The sequence below is a fragment of the Branchiostoma belcheri genome, unplaced genomic scaffold (genome assembly GCF_001625305.1).
Source record: "Branchiostoma belcheri isolate BF01 breed outbred unplaced genomic scaffold, Haploidv18h27 scaffold6, whole genome shotgun sequence".
Lineage (NCBI taxonomy): Eukaryota > Metazoa > Chordata > Leptocardii > Amphioxiformes > Branchiostomatidae > Branchiostoma > Branchiostoma belcheri.
The window spans coordinates 1,952,924-1,975,394 of NW_017804242.1; the positions used below are offsets into that span (position 1 = coordinate 1,952,924).

The 22,471-nt window shown below is 42.3% G+C and overlaps 4 protein-coding genes across 4 annotated transcripts; 2 read left to right on the forward strand and 2 right to left on the reverse strand.

Moving 5' to 3' along the window:
* The first annotated feature begins 251 nt into the window (after window positions 1-251).
* On the forward strand, window positions 252-11,786 carry LOC109482363 (ATP-dependent RNA helicase dbp2-like). The gene is made up of 21 exons (XM_019785055.1): window positions 252-927; window positions 1,180-1,235; window positions 1,645-1,771; window positions 1,952-1,973; window positions 2,177-2,241; window positions 2,629-2,710; window positions 2,837-2,928; window positions 3,417-3,526; window positions 3,764-3,828; window positions 4,104-4,214; window positions 4,511-4,652; window positions 5,317-5,417; window positions 5,814-5,901; window positions 6,423-6,482; window positions 7,969-8,039; window positions 8,185-8,250; window positions 8,572-8,615; window positions 8,863-8,926; window positions 9,273-9,347; window positions 9,773-9,860; window positions 10,352-11,786. The coding sequence occupies exons 1-21, from the start codon at window positions 339-341 to the stop codon at window positions 10,613-10,615; spliced, it is 2,382 nt and encodes a 793-aa protein (XP_019640614.1). The 5' UTR covers window positions 252-338; the 3' UTR covers window positions 10,616-11,786.
* A 209-nt stretch (window positions 11,787-11,995) lies between these two features.
* On the reverse strand, window positions 11,996-16,049 carry LOC109482387 (N-acetyltransferase ESCO2-like). The gene is made up of 9 exons (XM_019785092.1): window positions 15,719-16,049; window positions 15,353-15,437; window positions 14,717-14,804; window positions 14,320-14,451; window positions 13,904-13,993; window positions 13,599-13,676; window positions 13,314-13,379; window positions 12,826-12,998; window positions 11,996-12,673 (listed from the first exon to the last, which is right to left on the reverse strand). Exons 1-9 carry the CDS (start codon window positions 15,987-15,989, stop codon window positions 12,550-12,552), a joined length of 1,107 nt encoding a protein of 368 aa, XP_019640651.1. The 5' UTR covers window positions 15,990-16,049; the 3' UTR covers window positions 11,996-12,549.
* Window positions 16,006-17,924, reverse strand: LOC109482237. The gene is made up of 4 exons (XM_019784930.1): window positions 17,888-17,924; window positions 17,161-17,220; window positions 16,114-16,803; window positions 16,006-16,024 (listed from the first exon to the last, which is right to left on the reverse strand). Exons 1-4 carry the CDS (start codon window positions 17,914-17,916, stop codon window positions 16,006-16,008), a joined length of 798 nt encoding a protein of 265 aa, XP_019640489.1. The 5' UTR covers window positions 17,917-17,924.
* Window positions 17,925-18,112: 188 nt separating this feature from the next.
* On the forward strand, window positions 18,113-22,381 carry LOC109482404 (coiled-coil domain-containing protein 25-like). Its single transcript, XM_019785114.1, has 9 exons — window positions 18,113-18,222; window positions 18,677-18,724; window positions 19,091-19,130; window positions 19,662-19,713; window positions 20,028-20,103; window positions 20,459-20,562; window positions 20,792-20,994; window positions 21,270-21,315; window positions 21,484-22,381. The coding sequence occupies exons 1-9, from the start codon at window positions 18,198-18,200 to the stop codon at window positions 21,514-21,516; spliced, it is 627 nt and encodes a 208-aa protein (XP_019640673.1). The 5' UTR covers window positions 18,113-18,197; the 3' UTR covers window positions 21,517-22,381.
* The last annotated feature ends 90 nt before the right edge of the window (window positions 22,382-22,471 follow it).

Consider the following 22,471-nt stretch of genomic DNA (forward strand, 5'->3'; position numbering starts at 1 on the left):
ACTTTTTCAAGAGCCAAGTAAAATTTATGGAAGAGTCCTTCTGAGGGGGTTATGGTTATATTTTACATTTCATATCATTGATAAATGCATAAAAATAACTAATTACTTAAAATCAATACAAAATATATACAAAAGTATAACAAATAATGACAAATATTTCCTTTGTATTGGACACAAAATTGTTTGTGTAACAAATATAATATTCTTCGACAGATAATCCCCCCTCCTTAGCCAGTAGTATGGTCTTTACTTCTTGTCTCCACGCTGTCGTAAGTTGAAAAGTCTGACACTTTTAGCTTAGCTGTTTACTTTCGTTTTTCCACGGGTTTTTACTCACTATGGAGGACTGGGACGCTGAGATAAACGACTCAGAGACTTGCGGAACAAGTTTCCGACTCGGGTGCGAGCCAAGCTTTCAGGGAAGAGTCAGTGAAACTCATCGCGGCCGTCAAACCCAAAGCAACGGTCCGGCCGCTGGCTTCGGTCTGGGAAGAGGTGGCGGCTGGGGAGGAGGCGCCCCGCCGACGAACCGCAAGGACGCCGCCGACAGCAGGAACCACGGCTTCGGCAGGGGGAAGTGGGGGAGCGACTCGGACAACTGGAGAGAACCGGGCGGCAGAGCGCCCAGCGCGCGGTCGAACCAGGGCGGTGGTTTCGGCGGCGGGCGCCGAGAGGCAGATGGCGATCGAGGCGTGGGGAGGGGGAGCCGCTTTGGCAACAGGGACGGGGGGAACTCTTGGGACCCCTGGGATGACAGGAACGGGTCTTCACGGGATGACGACCGCGGGGGATTTGGTGGAAGTCGTGACAGGAGGGGGCCTGGGAGGGGAGGAGGGTTTGGCGGCCGGTCATCACAGGACAGAGGCGAGTCAGGAGGAGACAGGAAAGTCATCACGATAGCCAGTACAGAGGTTGGCAAGTTGATAGGTAAGTCATCACAACTGTCAACTATGCGAGGAGGAGCTAGATTATGTGTTATGTATACAAAATATTACAATAGTTCATTGTTAACCATCAACGTCTGGTATTTGTCTCTTGATAAATGTAAATGTAGGGCATTGTCATTGTAACAAGTCTTTTCAAGGAGAAAATTTACCAACTATTATTACCTCAATTGTTCGTTTCTGGTGCTAAATTTTGTTGTCATTATGATCTAAATATAAATATTTTGTGTACCAGGAAAAGGTGGATCAAACATCAACCGCATACGGGATGAGAGTGGAGCCCGCATCAATGTGAGTACCCAAAAATACTGTTGTCGATATACTTTAAAAGACTGAGCATTCCCTAAAAAATATCTATAGACATTGCCTTCTTCAAGTTGTTGGATTTATGTTACTTTGATTTATTGATTCAGGATTTATAAATGGGAGACCACCTTGCACACATTCCTAACAAAAGTATGAGATTCATGCAGCACAAATTTGTCCAGAGTATATATTGGCAAAGAAGACTATCAGCTTAATCTGTTACTTTGATCAATGGATTGACACAGGATTTACTCACTGGTATAATGGAAGACCACCTTGAATGTATTCCTAGCAAAAATGTGTGGTCTGTGCATCATTGACTTGTTCAGAGTGGATGTTGGCAAAAAAAAAGACTGTATGCGCTCACTCAGCAGTTCCTTCTATCCCTCCACAGATAGGTGAACAGGATATTCTAGAGACTGAGGTGGAGTTGGTGGGGTCACCTGAGGCCATTGAGCGGTGTGAGACCCTCATTAACGACCACCTGCACCCCGAGGACAAGATGCGCGAAGAAATGAACAGTGAGTAGCTAACAACAAATCAGTAAATGTGATTTACAGTGGTCTAGAATCTTTTGAACATTTTGTTGAATATTTAACTAGATTCTACAAAGTTTTGCTTCTATTACTATCTTGCCATAGCTTGCCTTGGCAGTTTTTGTGATGTTGATGTTTCACATTTTCTTACCTTCTTCTTTTCAGAAATGGCCTTGGAAACTCCAGCGTGAGTAATATGCTTAATAGAAATCAGCATTGAATGGAATAGCAATAGTTTATGAATTGTTTTTATTAAGTGATGTTGATTATTAATGTTATGTCTTGTCATGACTAGTAGAAGATAAGCTTAGATTTCATTGAGCTAAACCGGGTCATTGAAATCAGGATCACTTCCAGTGTTTCACAATCCATGACTTCTTTTCTATCCAGACCCAGGATCAACTGGAAGCAGCTGCATGCCAACAGGGAAGCCATGGAGGCAAAGAAATGGGAACGTGAGTAGGCAGTAGGCTCTTACAGGCTCAGGGGGCAGCCTGGAATGTTAGAAATTGGCCAACTATGTTGAATTATTTGCCAGAGGAGATCTAGATAAGCTGGCCATTTTCTATGAACCTTTTTGGCCAACTTCTACTGCCCACAGTTTGGAAGAGGTAACCAGTCACCTGTTCAATTTTTGCTGTTGCCGACTTTGACTCTATTGAGCTAGATACTAGATAACAATAGAGCACATTTTAACTTCAAGGTACGTAATCATAGATGTTTAAGGTATAATTGAGTGCACCCCTGTATAGCATATAATTAGCCACTTCTGTGAAGCTGAGTCTTGTCTTGTTGTGCCTTTTGGTGATATACTGATTTTGTTGTGTTTCTTTTGTCCCCAGACTGCCCGCAGATCAAGAAGAACTTCTACTTTGAAGACCCAGGAGTGGCAAATATGACTCCTGAAGAAGTAGAAGAATTTCGGTGAGATTAATCAAACCTGCATTCTTTATTTATTCATTGACTTGGTTACTCATTTCCTTCATTTTCATGCCTTGTTGATTGGGGATTGTGGCTAAAATAGGCTTCCGTATCGCTTTATTCACACAGGAAGGCAAACAACAAGATCACCTGTACTAGTGAGGCAGGAGAGCAGGTCCCCAACCCTGTCAGGACATTTGAGGAAGCTTTCGAACACTACCGTAAGTCCTACTGTGTAGGGTTGTAGACATACTTCACTAATATTATGAAGATTGCTGTGTAATATTTGAGATGTAGGGAGTGCAGTTGTTTGCCTTAATACCTTTGCTTCTTATTTCTCAACTAAATTTTCGACTGTGCAGTGTGCATACCTTATTGCATATTTCTGGATTTTTAGGTTGGTTGCAGGGCTCTTTCCAGCTCTTGGGAAAGCGCAGCGTCACTTTTCCTCATGGCATTGTCTGTAAAAGCTTATAAATACTCGAATTAGAACAGTCCAATGTGCTACAATGCTTTCTTAAGGAATCGCTGTTATTGGTGTAATATCCACAAGATTAGTCACAGACTCAGCCTTTGGGCTAAGAAGTCACCAGAGGATCCACCCCGCCTGATGAGGGGCTGCATTGGAACTGATGGACTACCAGAGAGATTGAGTCATGGACCCATTAAAGAAGTCATCTTGTTGCATCCATTCTATTTTTCCCTCCAGCTGAGATCCTGACTGAGATCTACAAACAGAAGTTTGAGACGCCCTCACCTGTACAGAGTCAGGCATGGCCGATAGCCCTGCAAGGAAAAGACTTCATCGGCATTGCTCAGGTAAACAAAGATTCTAACAAACAAACAAACAAACAGCCTGTACTGCTTATGGTGTTGCTTACCCCCGGTAAGTTGACAAACAGATAAACATCTTGTTGCATAGCAGCCATCTGCCTTTCTAAGTGCTAGTAAGTGTCTGTATTCGACAATAATACTGGTAGAACAAAGAGCAGCAATGTTGACAAGAAAATAACTTGTCAACACATGAATGTCAGCAAACTGTTGCATGTATTTCAGACAGGAACAGGGAAGACGTTGGCCTTCCTCCTACCTGGACTCATCCACATAGACCTACAACCTTGGTGAGTCACACTTCTCCCTGCTGCCTAGTCCCATAACCAACGGATAACTGATAGCCAAATGGCTACTTTAATGTGCTGCAAATACTAGTAGCAGACAATCACTCCTGTCCGAGTAGTCAATTCATGTCAGATCCTTTTGGCCTCAGTTGTACATGTATCGTATACACTGTATATTACCAGAATTCGTCTTTCTATGTGCATCTAGATATATTTATCCAACCTCCTGTATCACACCTTTTGGCAAAGATGTAATCTTCTTGCCCTTCTATCTCTAGCCCACGTTCCCAGAGAGGAGGTCCCAACATGCTGGTTCTGTCCCCCACTCGTGAGCTGGCCCTGCAAATTGAGAAAGAAGCCAAGAAGTACAGCTATAAGGGCATCAAGTGGTGAGTACAAACACATTGTGTCCTGCTATCTGGCAGCTTCTTTGCACTAAGGTTGCATCTATTATCTAGCTATGGTTAGGGACGTCCTCTCAGATTGGACGTAAAGTTGGAATTGAACCCAGAACCTTCAGACTGCCAACTACACATCACTTAAATATTGAAAAGAGTAGGGGTCCTTCAGGCTGTCCTCTTGAAAAGGTGATAGTCACCTGTTATAACTTATATGTCAATCCTTCCACATGTGGCAAGTCTCAAGGCAATAAATTATGAATGACGCACCTCCCCCTCCCCTCCAGTGTGTGTGTGTACGGTGGAGGGAACCGGCGTGACCAGATCAACCTGGTGCAGAAGGGCGTGGAGATCATCGTGGCGACCCCTGGCCGGCTCAACGACCTGCTGATGAACGGCATCCTGGACATCACCAGTGTCACCTTCCTGGTCAGTCACTCACTCATAAACATGATGGCAGAATGTAATGCACCTGGGGACCTGGGGAGAGAGTACTTGCAATCTAAGGGGGATCTGGGGGCAAATTTTGGATTGTAAAAATACAATTTCCCACATTTTAAAAGGCAAATCACGGGGTTAATGGTGGTTGTTGATGGTCCTTTATATGTTTTTATATTTTGACCCAAAGTTTTATCAAGGTTTATGGATTAGTTTTAAAAAATTTCCGTCACATTCCAGCAATTGAAAGAAAAACAGGTGCTGGCTAGAGCCCTGGCACCTGCACAAACCATGAGGTCCTGTCCTGATCTGTCGCTTGAGAAATCTTAATAATCAGTATGGAGGATGAAGAAGGTGGTTGATGACATGAGCGGTTGTCCCACTGCCGTCACTGTCCTCCCAGAGAAAGAGCACTTTATACACCCCCGCAGTTGAAGGTTACTGTGGCAGGTACTGCAAGTGCTGACAGTGTATTCTGACAACATGTCAGCAGAACATACTGACCAAGAAGTTATGAGTTTGAATCCCGGCTGTTGTCGCTCACAGCATGTATGCTTCTGGAAATGGTCACAGTCTTTAGGACTAAAGTTAGGGCGGGTGGTTTATAGTTCATTGTTCTTGAAGTCTTACCACACAATCTTTTATTTTCCTCTAGGTTCTTGATGAGGCAGACCGCATGTTGGACATGGGATTCGAACCCCAGATCATGAAGATCCTCCTGGACATCCGACCTGACCGACAAACAATCATGACCAGGTAACAGATTAAGTTTTAGCAGTAAACCATAGCTTTCGTTTGAAAGCTTTTGCTTTTGTAGAGTGGAACTGATTACCACCAAATACAGTAGGGGAAGTCTTCTCTCTATGTATCTTTAAATAACACTTAACATGTGTATTTGCAAAGGTTACATGTAGGTGTAATAGGTTGTTCTGCTCAATATAGCCAACTTCTGTGTGATGTGTCTGCAAACTGGGTGTGTTAAGCAGAAGGGTGGTTACACCTTCCATATTAAGACACTGTCACAAGACTACACTTAATACTTTTGATGTGTAGTAAACAGTACTAACATGTTCAAAGGACTACTAAGTATCTGTTATCTTGTACCATGTTTGATGCATCAATTATTGCACACCTGTACGTCTCCCCTCACAGTGCCACCTGGCCTCCAGGTGTGCGTCGCCTAGCAACCAAGTACATGAAGAACCCCTTCATGGTCAACGTGGGATCCCTGGATCTGGCCGTCAGTCTTCTCAGTCTTCCTTTTCTTAATGAGTTGTTAGCATGGTTCAAATTAACCTTTTCCCTGTTGCCTAACCCAGTAACCAATAGAGATCTGCTGCCTAACCCAGTAACCAATAGAGATCTGCTGCCTAACCCAGTAACCAATAGAGATCTGGTAGCTAAACAACTAGTTCAGTGTGCTAAAGGTTGTAGGTCAAACAAAATTGTCTCAAATCTCAGTAGCTGAGGAAATGTGATGGAAGTAGCTGTGGAGTTGTGTATTTGACCTAGATGCTATCTTCAATGTCAAATGCTATCTTTCATAACAAATCTTTTTGTAACCTTGCTGCAGTGGTCTTTTAAAGTAAAGAAAACGGTATCGCAGGCTTGCATACCCCTTTTTTCACCATCAGGATGTGCAAAAACATTTTAGAAGTGTTTTAGATGAACTTTGTACTACAGTTCCGTGTTTAGTTTACCTTTAGTAGAATATATGTAAGCCACATTGAATTGACTTCCCTTTCCACCTTCCCTCACCAGACGGTTCACTCAGTCACACAGTATGTGGAGATCATTGATGATGAGTGCAAGAAGGACAGGGTGAGTTTATAAGCTATAGTGCAACAATTACACAGAACCAGATATTGACATGAATTTGTAGTTTGTTCTAGATTGATGGCAAAGTCGATGTGTGCATATTGATTTTGAATCGATCTGATACAATTTGGATTGCCACAATACAATACATGTGAAACACTGAATGCTGTACCCTCCAAGTAGGGGTTTTCGTCCAACATTTGTTACTCCGTGAAGGAGGTCAGGACCTCCGGACGGAGTGTTGTAATCGGCTGATTTTTCATGTTCGCAGTCAAAACACTGGGTTCTCTTTGTGTAATCGGCACGCAATTTTATACGCCGTCTGCGGGCATGCCCGTGTTGATGCACGAATGTGTATTTTTGCCGTTGCTGCTTTCGCGGTCAATGTAATATCGCAGACGCACCCCTACAATTACGAGGCGAATTGGAATGGTCCAGAAAAACGCGTTGTTTGGAATAGCAGTGGGGTTCAAAAAAGTTCATGCAGATACGGGGTGGTTTTTATAAGTGGTTCCAGATGTTTTTGCCCATGGTTAAGAGATGCCAAGTTTTTTGGAAGATGTTCGCAGCCAAAACGCATTCTTCCGTACGTCGCATTTCTGTGTAATTTCGCATGTGGTGTTGCATTATGTCCGGGATGATGCACGTCTTTTTATTTTTACCGTAGCTGTTTTGATATTGGAGTAAATGCTTATTTTCGAAACATCCCCATTTCTTTGAAATGGTTTCGTCCGTTTATGCAACTGTTACTGCGCTAATGACGACCAGTCGCGCTGTCCTGATACACCGCGAATGTGCGAGTGTTCCCTGTAGACAGTCCCGGGAGTCATTTTTTTGCACATTCCAGGAGCCAAACCAAAATACGTTCATGAACCGAGTCCAAAAAACCGAAACGTGAAAATCGGATGATCGGACCTGATGTACATTTCTCTTTCTATAGATTGTACACACAATACACACATCTTTAGATAATCTGGCCATGGCAGGTTAAAAAAAAGTAACCCTGAATCATACTAGATTAGCGTAAATGCATGTTAATGCGTTCAAAACAAGGAAAAAATTGTTTCCGGGTATTAATCTCTTGAATCACGGCGCTGAATATTGACGCAAAAATATTTCGGGCATCGCGCGCCCTTCCCGCGTCACGTGTAGGCATCTCGCATCTCTGATTGGTTGTTGCGTCTTAAGATGACTGAGCCGACGCGCGTTTAAACAATTTTTCTTTGTTCGATTTATCACACTTCACAGAGAATTGTCGCCAATGGCTACTTCTTTTTGTTGCAATATATAATACTTCACGGAGAATTGTCGCCTATGGCTTCTTGTTGCTGTTTCTTTCATTTTCCTTCCTGTATGAAAGAAATTGTGACCGCAATTAAGAAAACGTTGAATCATAGAAAAGGCCTAGAATTGCCCCTGATAAAAACCTCTGCTTGGAGAGTAAGTAAGATGGTTGAAGCTGATTGACAAGAGTTGATGTCTCCTACAGGTGAGACAGTTCTGTCTGGAGGAGATGGACGAGGATGATAAGGCCATGATCTTCGTGGGACGCAAGGTCACGTAAGTTCAGCACACTTTTCCGTTCAACGGTAACCTCCAAGCAGATCTCCTGGTGGCAAAATCGTAACTGCTGTTCTAGGGCAGATCCTTGGGCCAGGGAAGCACCCTAGTTAACTCTTGGTGTAATGTTCTTGTGTGTTTCCAGGGCTGATGACCTGTCCAGTGACTTCTCCCTGGATGGCATCAACTGTGAGTGTATCCATGGAGACAGGTCAGTGTTCTGTGCAGTGTTATTGTAGGCAGCCTGAAATTTTGTCCGTCATCTCAATTTTGTTTGATGCAGGACAGTTGCGAATGCTGAAGGAGCCAGTTGTTATCCTGGCGGCACTACAATCCGAGGAGGGTCTGGGGGCTTTTGTAGTGTTGTAAGTTTGTAGTTGAAGCGATTCTGTATCACAGTTGTATTACATTGGAAACACATATTACGCGTACATGAATTTATGGAAAAGAGAACTGTTGCAATAATTAACATCTGATGCAAAGAAGTTGGTTATGAGTACATGTATGTAAAAAAGGTTGTGTGTTTTCATAGGGAGCAGTGTGACCGAGAGTCTGCTTTGGAAGCTCTGAAGACAGGTGAGCTAAACTGGGCAAAGCAGAGTAATGACATCAAGTCAAACAAGCTTATTGGTCACAATGCAATGTTACACTGACATTATTGGTTATGACCTGTGTGTGAGCTATAAGTCAGATCATTTGTGTTGGTTTAACCTTTTCCCAGCTGCCTAACACTGTAACCAATAGAAAGTTGGTAGCCAAACAGCAACTGCAGTCATGTGAAAGATTAATGTGTGGTCTAACTGTAACATGCTGACATTGACAGGAATCGTGAGGATCCTGATAGCCACTGACGTTGCCTCCAGGGGGATAGACATCAAGGATGTAACGTGAGTAGAGATTGCACCAAAAATCTGTCAGTTACTAGTATATTCTTCTAGAGCTTTCAATTTTAAACATTTTATTAACATTTGACAGTGTATGGATCTGTGTCATATTGAATAAGCTGTATGATAATAACATAAATATCACATATCACTTGTCCAATAGCATACGTGTATAGATCTGTGTCTGTGAATAAGCTGGATTAAGATAACTTAATTGTATCACATTCACATATCACTTATCCTCTAGCATCCGATGCAAAACATTTTATTAATGTCTGTCGATCGGTGTTGATAAGCTCTATAACACAGTATCTTGTGATTGTGATACCATATTCTCATGTCTTTCCAGCTGGGTTGTGAACTACGACTTCCCCCGTGATATGGAGGAGTATGTGCACCGTGTGGGGAGGACAGGCAGAGCTGGGTGAGTCTGGGTTGGGAGAATTTGTCAGATTCAGTTGCTGTTTCCAATTAATTTCTGTGACATTCATAATAATGGAAGCAAATTTCTACATTTGTTGAGGGTCCACATCACTCTCACACCTACAAAACCAAAACTGTAATGTTTTTGATGTAGTTCAAAACTTCATTTACTGTACGATTAGATGCTCGTAATTGATAGATCACCAACTTGTCTTGTTTGTATTTATCTTGGTTTTATCCACCTTGTAATTATGCGTGTATCTTGTCAAAGTGTTTTATAGTCGTCATATGTTTTTGAGTAGAAGGTGTCATATAAGCAACTTTTGCTTTTTGCCTCATACTCAATAAATATATGTAATAAAAAAAATAAAAAAATTTCTACATCTGAGATGGCTTGATGATCACATTGGTCTTTTGTGACCTTAGCCGCTCTGGAAGGTCGCTGTCGCTGATGACTAGAGGAGACTGGAAGAATGCAAAGCACCTGATTGATCTGCTTGAAGAAGCTAACCAGGTGAGGCTACATGTATATCTCCTTCACTACAGTATCAGCATCAAGTACCTGGACCTAAACAATTTTAAAAAGTTGTGGTCTCCAATGACTGACAGAAACACGCTAAATAAACAGTTAACAAGAATGTTTATTTAGATTTCATCTCCTTTCCAATGCAATGTAGATGGGGATGGCTGAGTGGCTCTTGAGCAACCAAACTTGGCTTTAATTGTGTGACCCTTTATCTTATATTTGGAATATGATGTGAAACAATAAAAATTTTTTTTTTCTATGAAATTATGTCAGAGATCTGTCAAGTATTTGGTCCCTGGTTAGCCTGGGTTCCAGACCCATAGCACACTGGACACAAAATATCTCAGTGAGCCTGAGATATTTTGTGTCCAGTGTGCTATTGGTCTGGAACCCAGGCTAGTCCCTGGTTGGTCTCAGCCCCTAGTGGAAAGGAGCGTAATGAACTTACCTACCTTATCTTGTCCCATCTGCTGTTCTAGGAGGTTCCACAGGAGTTGGTGGACATGGCCGAGCGCTACCAGAAGTTCCGTGAGCGTCGTGACGCCGAGGGTCCCCGCGGCGGTGGAGGTGGAGGGGGTCGGCGTTACGGAGGAGGGGGTGGCGGAGGATTTGGAGGAGGGGGTGGGGGGTTCGGCGGCAGAGGTGGAGGGTTTGGGGGTGGCTTTGGTGGTGGTGGAGGCAGGAGAGGAGGGAGAAGAGACAAGTTTTCTGCCGTCATCATTCCCCAGTACGGTATTGCATAGTGGATTTACATGTTCCCTTGCTGCGGGTACACCAGGATACCTCACGAACATTCCAAGTGCCAAACTTCAACATTGTCAAGGTGCTAAGTTTTCCTGCCGAGTCTGAAATGTTACATGCTTGTATTACAAACTATGGTGCCGTCACCTTCGTCATAAGTTGACAGTTTTGATGTGATAGGGACCGTTGACAGGGATCTAAGGCAGCCTTTTCATTTGGAAGACTTTATGTATGACTTTTGCAATAATGCACTTATTACTTTCTGATCATATGATGAATGTGACCAAGCCCTTAGTTAAAGAGCTAGCAACAGCAGTCTGCGGTATTTAAACGTTTGTTGCGTTTTTGTTTCACACCACAAGACTTGTAATACTTCAGCAGACCAGCATATTTTCATTTGTTGCTGTGATGAACACATACTGTATGTCTTGTGCCGCAGCCATCGTGAAAACTAACAGAGCATACATTGCCATTTTGTTTTAGTATCCTTACAAGTTTCTCTGCAAGCATTCTTGAAAGTCAATATATCAGAGAAAGGAGACTGACTGAGCACCTATGTTTTAGGTTTGTTTTAACAAAGCCAACCTCCTTGCCAAGAATGTACAACAATGCAATGTGTGTTGTTATACTCTATTTTTTGTCACAGGATGTATTTTTGTAATGTTTTTAGTTAACTTTACATAGAAGTAGATTGTGCTCTAGCCTTTAGTTTACAGAAATATGTGCCTGGAAAATACTTGTTTGAAATTGTACTGGTTCTCATTAATGACATACCTCAGAGACCATCCAGACTTACAGCACAAGTTACTGCAGCTGTATAAACTAGAACTGTACCTTGCTAGAAAGTGTTATCAGCATTGTACCTCATCTTCAGTTTCAAGGTACATGTTGTGGTAACAGTATACCATAGCTCTATTCTAAGGTACTGTGCCAGTGGTAACCAAAACTGCAGTAAGCAGGTGATGGTGGAAAACCGAACCAGTAATATGTGTGTACCTGTGTTGATCTCAAGCACATGTATGGTACCTCTTGATGCGACTAAGCACTGGTACAATGGTTCTTAAAGCCACAATAGACCTCAGTAGTGTGACCAAACCCTTGCACATGTGCCTAACAACCGGTCCTATTTCTGTTCCTACTGAATACCAGATGAAATAAAGATATCATTCATGATTTTTGTATCATTCAGTCAGTACCTTCCAACCACTCTCCAAACAAGCCGGTATAACCGCCCTTCGGCGTAACACACCAGCTCTGGTCAAGAATGAACTCGGACAGAGTCCGACAGACCATACTGCAGTTGTTCATGTTTATTTAGGATAAAATAACGTTCACACTACAGTCATTCCCACTGAAATGCCAAAATAACAAAGCATAAACCAATGAAAGGGATGCCTACTTCTCTTCTTACATCTTTTTTTTTGGTTAGAAACAGCAATTTGGACATTTCAATGAGAGCAAGTCCACACTGCTGTATTACAATTTCATTGCTACTAATGTTAGTGTCTATATACATCTATATGAAATAACATAAATCCTAATAATGCATTACACTGATAAGAAATGGCAACGCAACTATTACATGTTAATTATTTCAAAGTTGCACAATGTGCCTTTCAGTGATCTGAACACTGAATTTCGATTGATCATCAATTCCTTGAATTAAGTATTGGGCGACTAATGTCAATTTCTGGACCATTAATTAAAATTTTTCAACCTAAATATATGCAATTCTACCTTTAAAAACCATTACAGTGGTGCAATGTACAATTTTTATCAAGAGCTGGAAAGTACGAGTAAAGGTGGTTGACAAGAGAATCTGTGTCCGAACCATCACTAAGGTGTAGATGATGGTGACTTCAGAGTCATAAACAAAGTGTCTGGCCCCAGATGGTATTCTCCCTGTTCTATAAGTAGTACATACTAGTACAAAGTACTACTTGTAGCACAGGAAAGCTGCCGTTCCACAGTAACTTTCCGCAAACTTCCGGCCATCCGGTGTGGGGTCGGAGAATGCCACATCATCCTTGGACAGAATGCAGCCAAACGCAAAGTGGGACCTGTGAGAAAGAACACAAATATGTGTTTCATTGAGCATTTTGCAGCTAATTAATTTTAGAACCCCCAATTTTTTTGTTGTTGTTGCAAATCAGAAAAAAATGGACAGGGCGATTCGAGAAGCAGCAAATTAAATTGGTGTGGCCTAAGGTACCTTAGTGTGTCCACCAGTCTGCTTGCGACTTTCCTCTTCCTCCACAGGCGGAACGTCCAGACCCGGCTGATCCCGCAGACCGCAGCGACCGGCCTGGTGTCACAGCACCACGCACGCGCGGGGGAGGGGGGCAGCGGGCTGGGCTGGCTGTCACTGGGCAGGACTCGGTATGCCTAGAGGAACATGGCAGAGGGGGGCATTAACCCAAGAGGCAGCCATAATGTTTTGTAAGACAAAACTTACCATCAGTCCATAATTGTCCACATATATAGCAACAAATTTTTCTTGCTCTACTACATGTACATTCAATTCTCTTTTATTCATTCAACTTCAAGAGTTTTAAGGAATACAAGCCATCAAAACCAAGGTTCACCAGCATCTACTGGTACAGTCATCTATACCTCCCAACAAATTAGCTTGGTGCCAAGAACTGGTCTCTTAGCCTAAAGCGAGTAAACCTGTTGAAAAAATATAAAAGCTCTCCATACCTTTGAGATTTCCTCTGCAATCACACATCCCACCACTCTCTTGTCATTGGAAATAAACAGCAGCGTCTAAAAACAACATGTTTTAGATGTAAGACTTTTGAAAAGCCACCCAGTTTATTTATGATAGAATCTGATTACATCATAGAATATTAATGATGATACCCGGCTATAGAATATTTAAAAAATGCCAGTTTTAGATCATAAAATCAAATCAATAGTAAGTGTAACTCCTGACTGAGGCACAAGTGTCACTATATACAAACTGATGAAGTTCTTTGTGCTTACCTTACAGTTGGAGCGGGTTGTTGAGTAACCTTTGATAAAACCCAACTCATTATCAACCAGCACTCGCACCTCTTCAGCCTGTACAAAAGATACACACAAAAATATTGATGACAAGTAATACCGGTACAACTCCCACATGTTAGATGACAGTTGACATCCCAGAGTTTACACCCTACAAGAAACACAGGTTTACACAAACTGCAGGTTATACTGTCATGGGGAAGATTGAGGACAGGTCCAACAGGGGTAAAAGGGGGAAACAGTTAGTACACCCATAACACTACACATGTTACTGATTGACATACCTTCTTGATAGCATACTTGGGGTCGTCTGGCAAGACCATGATGATGCGTCCATCGTGAAATGTGGCTAAAACATGCTCCTTCTTCCAACCCTACAGACAAGGACAAAAGTTGGCTCAATTGTAAGAAACGGCAGACATTTCACAATCAAGCCTTACATAACATTACAAGAAGATATGACAAATATCATGGCCTTTTAAGAGACCTTTGTTCATACCGAGGTAAAGGCAAAATAGCAGGTAAAATATTTTCCTTTTTCCACAACGTTAAACGGGCACAATGTTTATAAACTTTGGCACACAGTAGAAACTGCTTGGTTACAAACTATTGGCCAAGGCAGCAGGCAAATGGTATAAAATATTCTCTATGCTATCAAACACAATTACATTGAAGTTGTGTGTGGTTGATCTGTCCTCACCTCAAACCTGACAGAGTTGAGGAACTTGTGGTGATATTTCTGGTGAGCTGCTTCATCATCAGCGTGTCCCACGGTGTACAACATCCCACAGGTCTCACACACGATCGCACCGATCTTCTTCTGTCCAGCGTCCTGCAGGGAGGGAGGATTGACATAACAGATGACTATAACCTTTTCAAGATGTCAATGCTGAGACCAGACTGCAAGCCACTCACACCAGGACAGTGGCAAAAGAGCTGGAGAATTCCAGCCACACATGGGACAGTATCCAGAGAGCTGCCCTTTACAGAAGGAAGTGAACAGTTTTCATTGCTACCCTACATGCCAGGACTGGCATTAAGGACAATAATAAAGTAATTAAGTGATAAACTTCCCACACCCTGTCCCCTGTACTTACAATGATAAGTTGCTCCATGCCCTGTGGCTCCTTTGATTTCTTGGGCAGTTTCAGTTTCCCGGTAATCCGTGGACTGGAGCGTGGGGAACTGAAAAGGGGAAACAATCATTATCATCGTCATCTGGTCATGACAGTTTCACAGATACAGAAATAACTCTTTGAAACATTTTCCTTAGAATCTAATCACTACACTTACTCATTAGATTAGATTATGTGTATACTGCTGCAGTAGTCTCTGACATGAGTAGGCAGCAGTCAGCTGGACTTTACGTTGCACCTCCAGGCGGCCCTATCCGGTGGGTTTACACTTTGTAGGGCGTGCCCCTGTAGCCCCAAATAATAACTTCATACAACAGAATGAAGGATCCGTGGGGTCATGTGGCGCAACGGCAGCGTGCGCGACTCGGAATCAAGAGGTCCCGGGGTCGAGTCCTGACATGCCACTGATCTTGTGCCCTTGGGAAAGTATTGTCTGTCTAGTATTCGTTTCTATGTGTGGGACACAACACCAGCAACAGCTGCCTCTGTTCCACGTGTATTGCATTGTTGCAATTTCAATGAATAAAAAATAAAATAAAACAAAACAAAATGAATTGCCTAACAAACCACTGGCTGTTAGTAGTAATTTCAATTCACCTTTTGTTGAAGAGGCGGGACCTCGGCCTTGGAGATGAGGAAAAGATGGGCCAGCACTTCTTCAGCCGCTTGGCTTCGGGTTCACCTGGGAAACGACATACACAATCGCCTACAGGTGAGAATAATAGAAGAGGATTCAGATGTCATTGCAAAAGGTAATGACATATCATCCATAAGCTTGCATATTGGAAGGTTGAAGTAGCATCATTATTCAAACCTTCTTGGTACTGATTGATCTAAACAGGTTTCTTGCATGACAACTAAACAACACACAAATTTTGCACATACAAATGTATTTGAACAGAATGTATGTCATTGGTCATTAAGATTGTAACTGTTTGAACATCAATCAACTCTAAAGCTTACCTGATTGGTCCTCCATGACCTCTGACCCACATCCAGAATCTGAACTTGACTTTGATGGCGACACCTCTTCCCCTGCTCTAAAATCTACCTCAGTCACTGCCGTACTCATGTGGGTCCCATCTTTCTCTGCACTGCCTCCTGAATTGTACCCGGGAAACAGGTCCTCTGATCCACACACAGAGTTGTCCATGTCTGCGTCATTCCAATCATTTGATGCAACGTCCTCGTCTTCGTTGCTTTCGGGAGCGTTGGCAAGTTCCTCAAATGCCATCAGCAATTCATCCTGCTCAGACCTTCCGGTCACTTCTGAAACAGTTCCAGCCGATCTTTTTGATTCTTTACCAGAGGTTTTCCCCTTGGGACTCTTTTTTAGAAAGGCGTGCAGGGTAGCTTGCTTGGTCTGCCGTTGTGTTGGGGAGGATTTAGGTGACACCTGCTGTGGAGCCTTCGCTCTCTGTGGGCTGCTAACCATGCTAGCAGCTTTCTGGTCATCCCTCTGTGACTCCACAGTGGTGGCATCATCAACTGGTAGGGCAGGGCCGATGGCATCAGCGCTTGCCAAACTCCCAGTGTCATCTCTTTCCTGGTTGTCATTGTCACTGAAGAGGGACGGGGTTTCTGTGAGCGTGTACACAGTCTCATCTACACTGCATGGTGGGGTCCGCGGAGCGGATTTGGTAACCCCTGTAGTTTGTGCTTTCTCTAAGCTTGAGGATGTCTTCTTCAGCTGTGGTGTTGTGGCTTTCCTTGGACTCTGTCTTACGGAAGTTAAGCTTGGGCTGGAAGATTTTCTTGGGCTCTTTCTGAGAGGTGCTTTCTGTCTCACCCTGATAGTCTTGGTCTTCACAGGTATGGTGATGATGTATTTCCTTGGGCCAACTGGGGCAGCAGGAGGAGAAACAGTTTTTTCGCCGTTCGGCCTTTCTGCCGAGGTTTCTCGCGACCGCTGCGCTCGCTTCTCCTCGATCTCCCGAAGGTACTTCCTCTCCAAAGGACCAATGTAAGGCCGCTTCTGATTGGCTGACGACTTGTTGTAGAAGGATTGCGCCGTGTGCTGGGACACTTCACTGGATTTCTCTATGCTGCTGTGGGGAATGCAATCACACAAACTGTAGTGAGTATAACTAACTTATAACATACTAAACATGTTTAACATTGATGTACTAAGGTGACAAAAAAAAAAACATTGGAAACATTCAGTTGTCTCTCTATTTGCTCCATTGACTGTTAGTGTTCCCACTTTTAAGAAATAATGCTTTCGTGGCAATGGTTTATGGCAACAGTTTTTAGCATGATCCATACTAATACTTCCTAAATTCTGACTCAGAGTAGAGCAGGTAAAATTCGTCTGGTGCACGTAATTTTCACAATGTTATCTACACCAGTGCTGAGAAGCAGAAAAAAGTATTTCAAGCCCGTGTATCACTCTGATTGAACATTACCTGTCCACAGTGTCAAGTTTCCTTTTCTGTGTGGTTGGTGTTCGTCTGCCACGTGGGGACCTGTGGAGAGAAATTGGCAAGTATTTATGTAACTTCATTTGTGAACCTGCTTTACTGAGGTCAAGGATTGAATCACTTCAAGCACACTATGCCGTATGCTCAAAGTCAAGAACTGGAATTATCAATTGTAAGGTTTGGTGTTCAATAACAGAAGGGCGTACCGGTATATTTTGTAATTCCATTTCCAATAATACTTATTATGGTTCAAAATTATGTAACCTGGAACTGTTGCAATTCAATGTCATCATCATGATGGCACAACACTTTTGACACAAAAATGTGCCCCTCCCCCTCATCATTGATTTCAACTACAAGTACAAATCAGAGTTAAATTTAGAGCAAGCTTATTCCATTTATTGCATGCCACAGGTCGTCTACGACACAACGCATTATATTATTCAGTTTTTGTTAACTTATTTTACGAGGGATAACCTGCAACCAAGGACATTATACAACATATCGGATACTGCCGTTGTGCTCAGTGATCGAGCTACGATGTACAACATGACAGGAGCGAGACTATCTTTCCAATATATCGTGCTAGATATCACACACGTTAATATAAACTCCCCATGTACATTCCTGGATACTTAGCACATACATAGGCGCAATTTAAGACCCGATCTCTACTTGTGCGCCACAAAATTCCCGATTTTCGCGAGCTTACCTCCGTTTCCCGCTTTCAAATCCCGCCATCTTGTCTCGTTTTTCGCGGGAAAAATAATTTGATCCAGACGTATTCCCAGAATATTTTTAAGAAATTATATCCTATCAACAATGTACCTGTTTTAAATATTTCAGATAAAATAGCATTATATGAAAGTTAATTCGAGCTTTTTAAATGTTTTTTCTCCTTTTTGCAGACGAGGAAAAATTGACCTTTGACCTCCGCTGAGCAAGAGACTTCCGGTTTCAGACGGTGTCGTCAACTTCGTCTTAGTTTTTCGTCAGTTTAGGACTGTTTAGAAATCTTCAAGATGGTCTTCTACTTTCTGAGTAACGGTAAGACTGAGGCGTCTATAACTACACTTTGTGTTTGAAGAAAACAGCTGTGTTTTGGAGATACATTTAATTTTTGTGTGTAGACATAACGTACAACATGTGGAGATGTAGTACTCTCCAAGCAGAGGTTGTGGGGGAATGATCGTTACATTTAATTATATATGGCCGTTTTTTTGTCCTGACCCCACCAACCGTCGGTGGCCGCGGAGCTTCTCTGGCTAATGGATACTGCCTGGCCAATTTGATACTGTCTTTTTGCCACCGAGAGGGATCTGCTTGGAGATTACTTAGAGATGTAGATAATATTTTACAGCCCCCCTCCCCCCAAGATCCTTGCAAGTATTTCGCCCAGGTTGTCGACTTTGGCATTAGTTAATTTCAAGATTTTCAACTATTTCTCACAGTCTAGAAAATAGCTTTCAATTGTGGGATAATTTTTTTCTTTTTTTTTCAGTCGTTGACCCGCCCATGAAGATTTATATGGGATTGGACAAGTATGAAAGTAAGTTTATTATGATACTGTTATCAACATTGTCCAATAAACATTGGCTTACGAACACCCACTATGCTGATTAGAAAGTTGAATGAACTTCTGTATCTGTATAGTTATAGCCGGTATAACCGCCCTTCGCCGTAACACACCAGCTTCGCAGGCACGCGGCGCGGCGGCAGCTAGCTGTATCACGCCGAACGTCACGGCGGCAGCTAGCTATATAACACCGAACTTGCTTAGTCCAAGTACACGGCATTTGAACACCAAGTTTGTTTTAGAATAATTTGTTACTAGTAACATATTTATTCAAATGAGACAATCGATATTGTATAATTATATCACTGATTAATAAATATGTTGATTTAACTTTTTCAGATGAAGAGTTACTGAGATGGGGATGGCCAGAAGATGTTTGGTATGTCTTTTTATGTTGTTAGTTAGTGGTAGAATAGCCTGGATACCCAGGTTTACCCAGGCTAACATGTTGTGGGAGCCTGCAAGTAGGCCCTGGAAACAGCCTGGCATCCTGGCTAGTGGTAAAATTATCAACGAAGCATGGAAAAGTGATTATATTTAAATTTGACCACTGTTTGATCAATTTTCTTCTTCTTCTTCTAATACCCTCTAACCACCCCTAGACGGGGTAGGAGGGGGGGGGAGGAGCGGTACACGGTTATGGCAGGGCGGTTTCTACCCTGGCCTTAAAGGCCTCTACTGTCGGTGCCCTCACCACCGTGCGAGGAAAAAAAGAAAACCTAAAGCAGTCTTTATGTGCTGTAGATAACTGGAATTTATAATCATATAACCATATAATCATATACATGTATATTCATTAACCATTTTACCATTGACTGCTCTCATTGTGATGAGATTGTAGTCATTCCTGTGTGTGCCAGCCTTGTAGATGTGTACTGAATGTATAACATTGCATTCCTGTTCCTCTCAGGTTTCATGTTGACAAGATGTCCTCCGCTCACGTCTACCTCAGGCTGCCGAAGGTGAGGTCAAATGTGGTTTCTTAGCAAGTGAATTGAAAGTGAAAGCACGGAGGTGAAAGTGATCTCAAACTACATTGTAGTAGTTTATCTCAATGACATCAATGAACAGTTGAGCTAGCCTGGTCACCAAACCTATTATATCTCCCGAGGATTCGGGAGTGAGTTATAATAGGTTTGGTAACCAGGCTACAATTGAGCTACTCTTCCACTGGTCGTGCCAGAGAAGACAGATGCTATGTACAGTGCAATGTATTTACAGGTTCATTTTTGACAAGTGCATTGAATGAGGTTATTTTTATTTCTTGTGTTGGCAGGGTGAGACAATAGAGTCCATACCAGCTGCAGTTTTAACAGACTGCGCTCAGCTGGTGAAGGCTAATAGCATTCAAGGTAGGTTAGGAAGATGTTTATGTATAATATGTGGCCAGCAGAGTAAGTCAATCAGACCCTGAGCATGATGTCCCTCGCGGGACCTTGGCTCAGTATTTATATAAGATGAGACAATTGCAAGTTCATCAGCAACACCAGTGCATCTGGTCTGTTTGCCAAGTGCCAGCTGCAGTAAAAACCTGTGTTGATGTTAGTAGTAACAGTATCATACATTTTAACAGTAATCATGATTATTTAAGCTCCTTGGCTGATGTCACATTGTGCTAGCATTAAATTTCTATGTCAAAGGATTAGGATGTCATGATAAAGTTACATTTCTAGCAAATGACAAATACTTGTATCTGTCTACTGTTAGGTAATAAGGCAAACAACATCAGTGTGGTGTACACACCTTTCTGTAACCTGAAGAAGACGGCCAACATGGATGTGGGACAGGTTGGATTCCACAAGCAGAGAGAGGTGAGGGACACTGTTATGGTTTTCTTTTGTTTTTCATTGACTTAGGCCAAAAAAATAGCCTCCCCTTGTGGGCTTGTGCATCAACTTTCACGGCCTGCTTAGATCACATCTTCTAGTATGCACTTATCATAAGACACTTATCATTTCCTGACACATGGTGGAAGGTTAACCAGTTGAAAGTTTGTGACCTTGGACTTGTTGTAACCATATACGGCCTCCTCCGTTTCAGGTCAAGGTGATTGCAGTAGAGAAGAGACTAAACGAGATCGTCAATCGACTGAACAAGACGAAGCAGGAGAGCCAGCCAGACTTGAGAGCGGAGCGGGAGGAGCGCGATGCGGAAGAGCGACAGGACGCCAAGAAGAAGATGAAGGAACAGAGGGACCAAGAGAAGGAGGAGGAGAGGAGAAGAAAAGAAGAGGAGGAAAAAAGGTGCTGTTTGCTCAAGAACAGATAACACTACTAATCCACTAAGCTTGTTCATTATTTGACCTGTACAAAGCTGAAACTTTCAGAGGTGAAGATCTCTGACATGTGAACAGAGATGACATCTTTTCCAACAAAACATTTGAAAACTATAGACAGGATGTTATCTTAAAATATGTGAGCACAACCTCAAACGAGATGTTCTGTCAAAGTGCTTAAATCATGACTCCTTAACCATCCCATGAGTTCTACCTATCCTAACCTGTCTCTCCTGTCTGTAGGAGCTACTCAAACTTGATGAGGGAGGAAAACATGACATCAAACCAGGTAAGAAACAGACACACTAAACAGTTGCCACTTACAGGGGTATTAATTGACATAACCTTCTTCAAGCTAATGACAATTCAAAATCTTTATTGTATTTGCCATATAGATAATATAACATTTTGCTGCAGTACTTCCCAGAAGTGTAAAATCTCTGATTTCTTGTTGCAGAATGTTATGGATGATGAAGACGACTTCATTTAAAAAAGATATGTCCTTCAGTCTTGACAAGATGACCCAGAGTGCTCCTTCTGCGGTGTGACACCAAAGTAGCTAAATACACACCAGACGTCTGCTGCCCAGAGAGCTGCTGCAGTACCAGACTTGGTCACAAGGAGTGCAACAGGTGGTTGAACAATGGACTGTGAGCATGAAAGACTATGCTTGACAACATGGGAGTTGCTACGAATGTATTTGCAGCTTGGCCAACACGGCATATCATCCTGGTACCACTCCACTGGTATTTACTCACTTTACAAGGGAATGGGCAAGTTTCATGAACTGTTTTTACTTTGGCAGGTTTGGCTCAAAGGTTGGACATATCCTATATGAAGTTGCTATAATAGTAGATGCTCAGTCTATCTCAGATTAAAGCAAAATGACAATGTTGGATTTTGGCGAAATAAACCAAGATTATTAAGATTTAGCCTTGCCCAGATAAAAAATCATTTGGAGAAAACAACAGGAAGCTTTTGCTTGCTTACCCCCATGTTGGCAACACAACAACCAAAGGACAGTGACTTTGTTAGGTATACAACAGCTATACATACAAACAAACCAGTGGATACAAATGAACTTGCAAGTATAAAGATGTCGGGAGATATTATTAAGTTATTAACATTAGCTATTTAAAGAATAGGCTAAGTTTAGTGTATGTAAAATCAGTCGAAAACATACATTTGTTTTAAAGCAATTCTTGAATATGCATTTGTCCTTTCTTAGTATGTTACGTTGTTGAGAGGATAGCTTAGCTGAAATTCTCTTTTGTCAAAGTAATAAAGTATTTCATATTGGTATGTAGAGGTATACACAAATGATAATTACGTTGTATATGCATCCGGGAAAATGGTGTATCATAACTTTTGGGGTCCATCTTATAAGGCTAAATCCAGTGATGGCAAATTCACATTGTCTTTAAAGTAATTTGAAGTGGTAATTT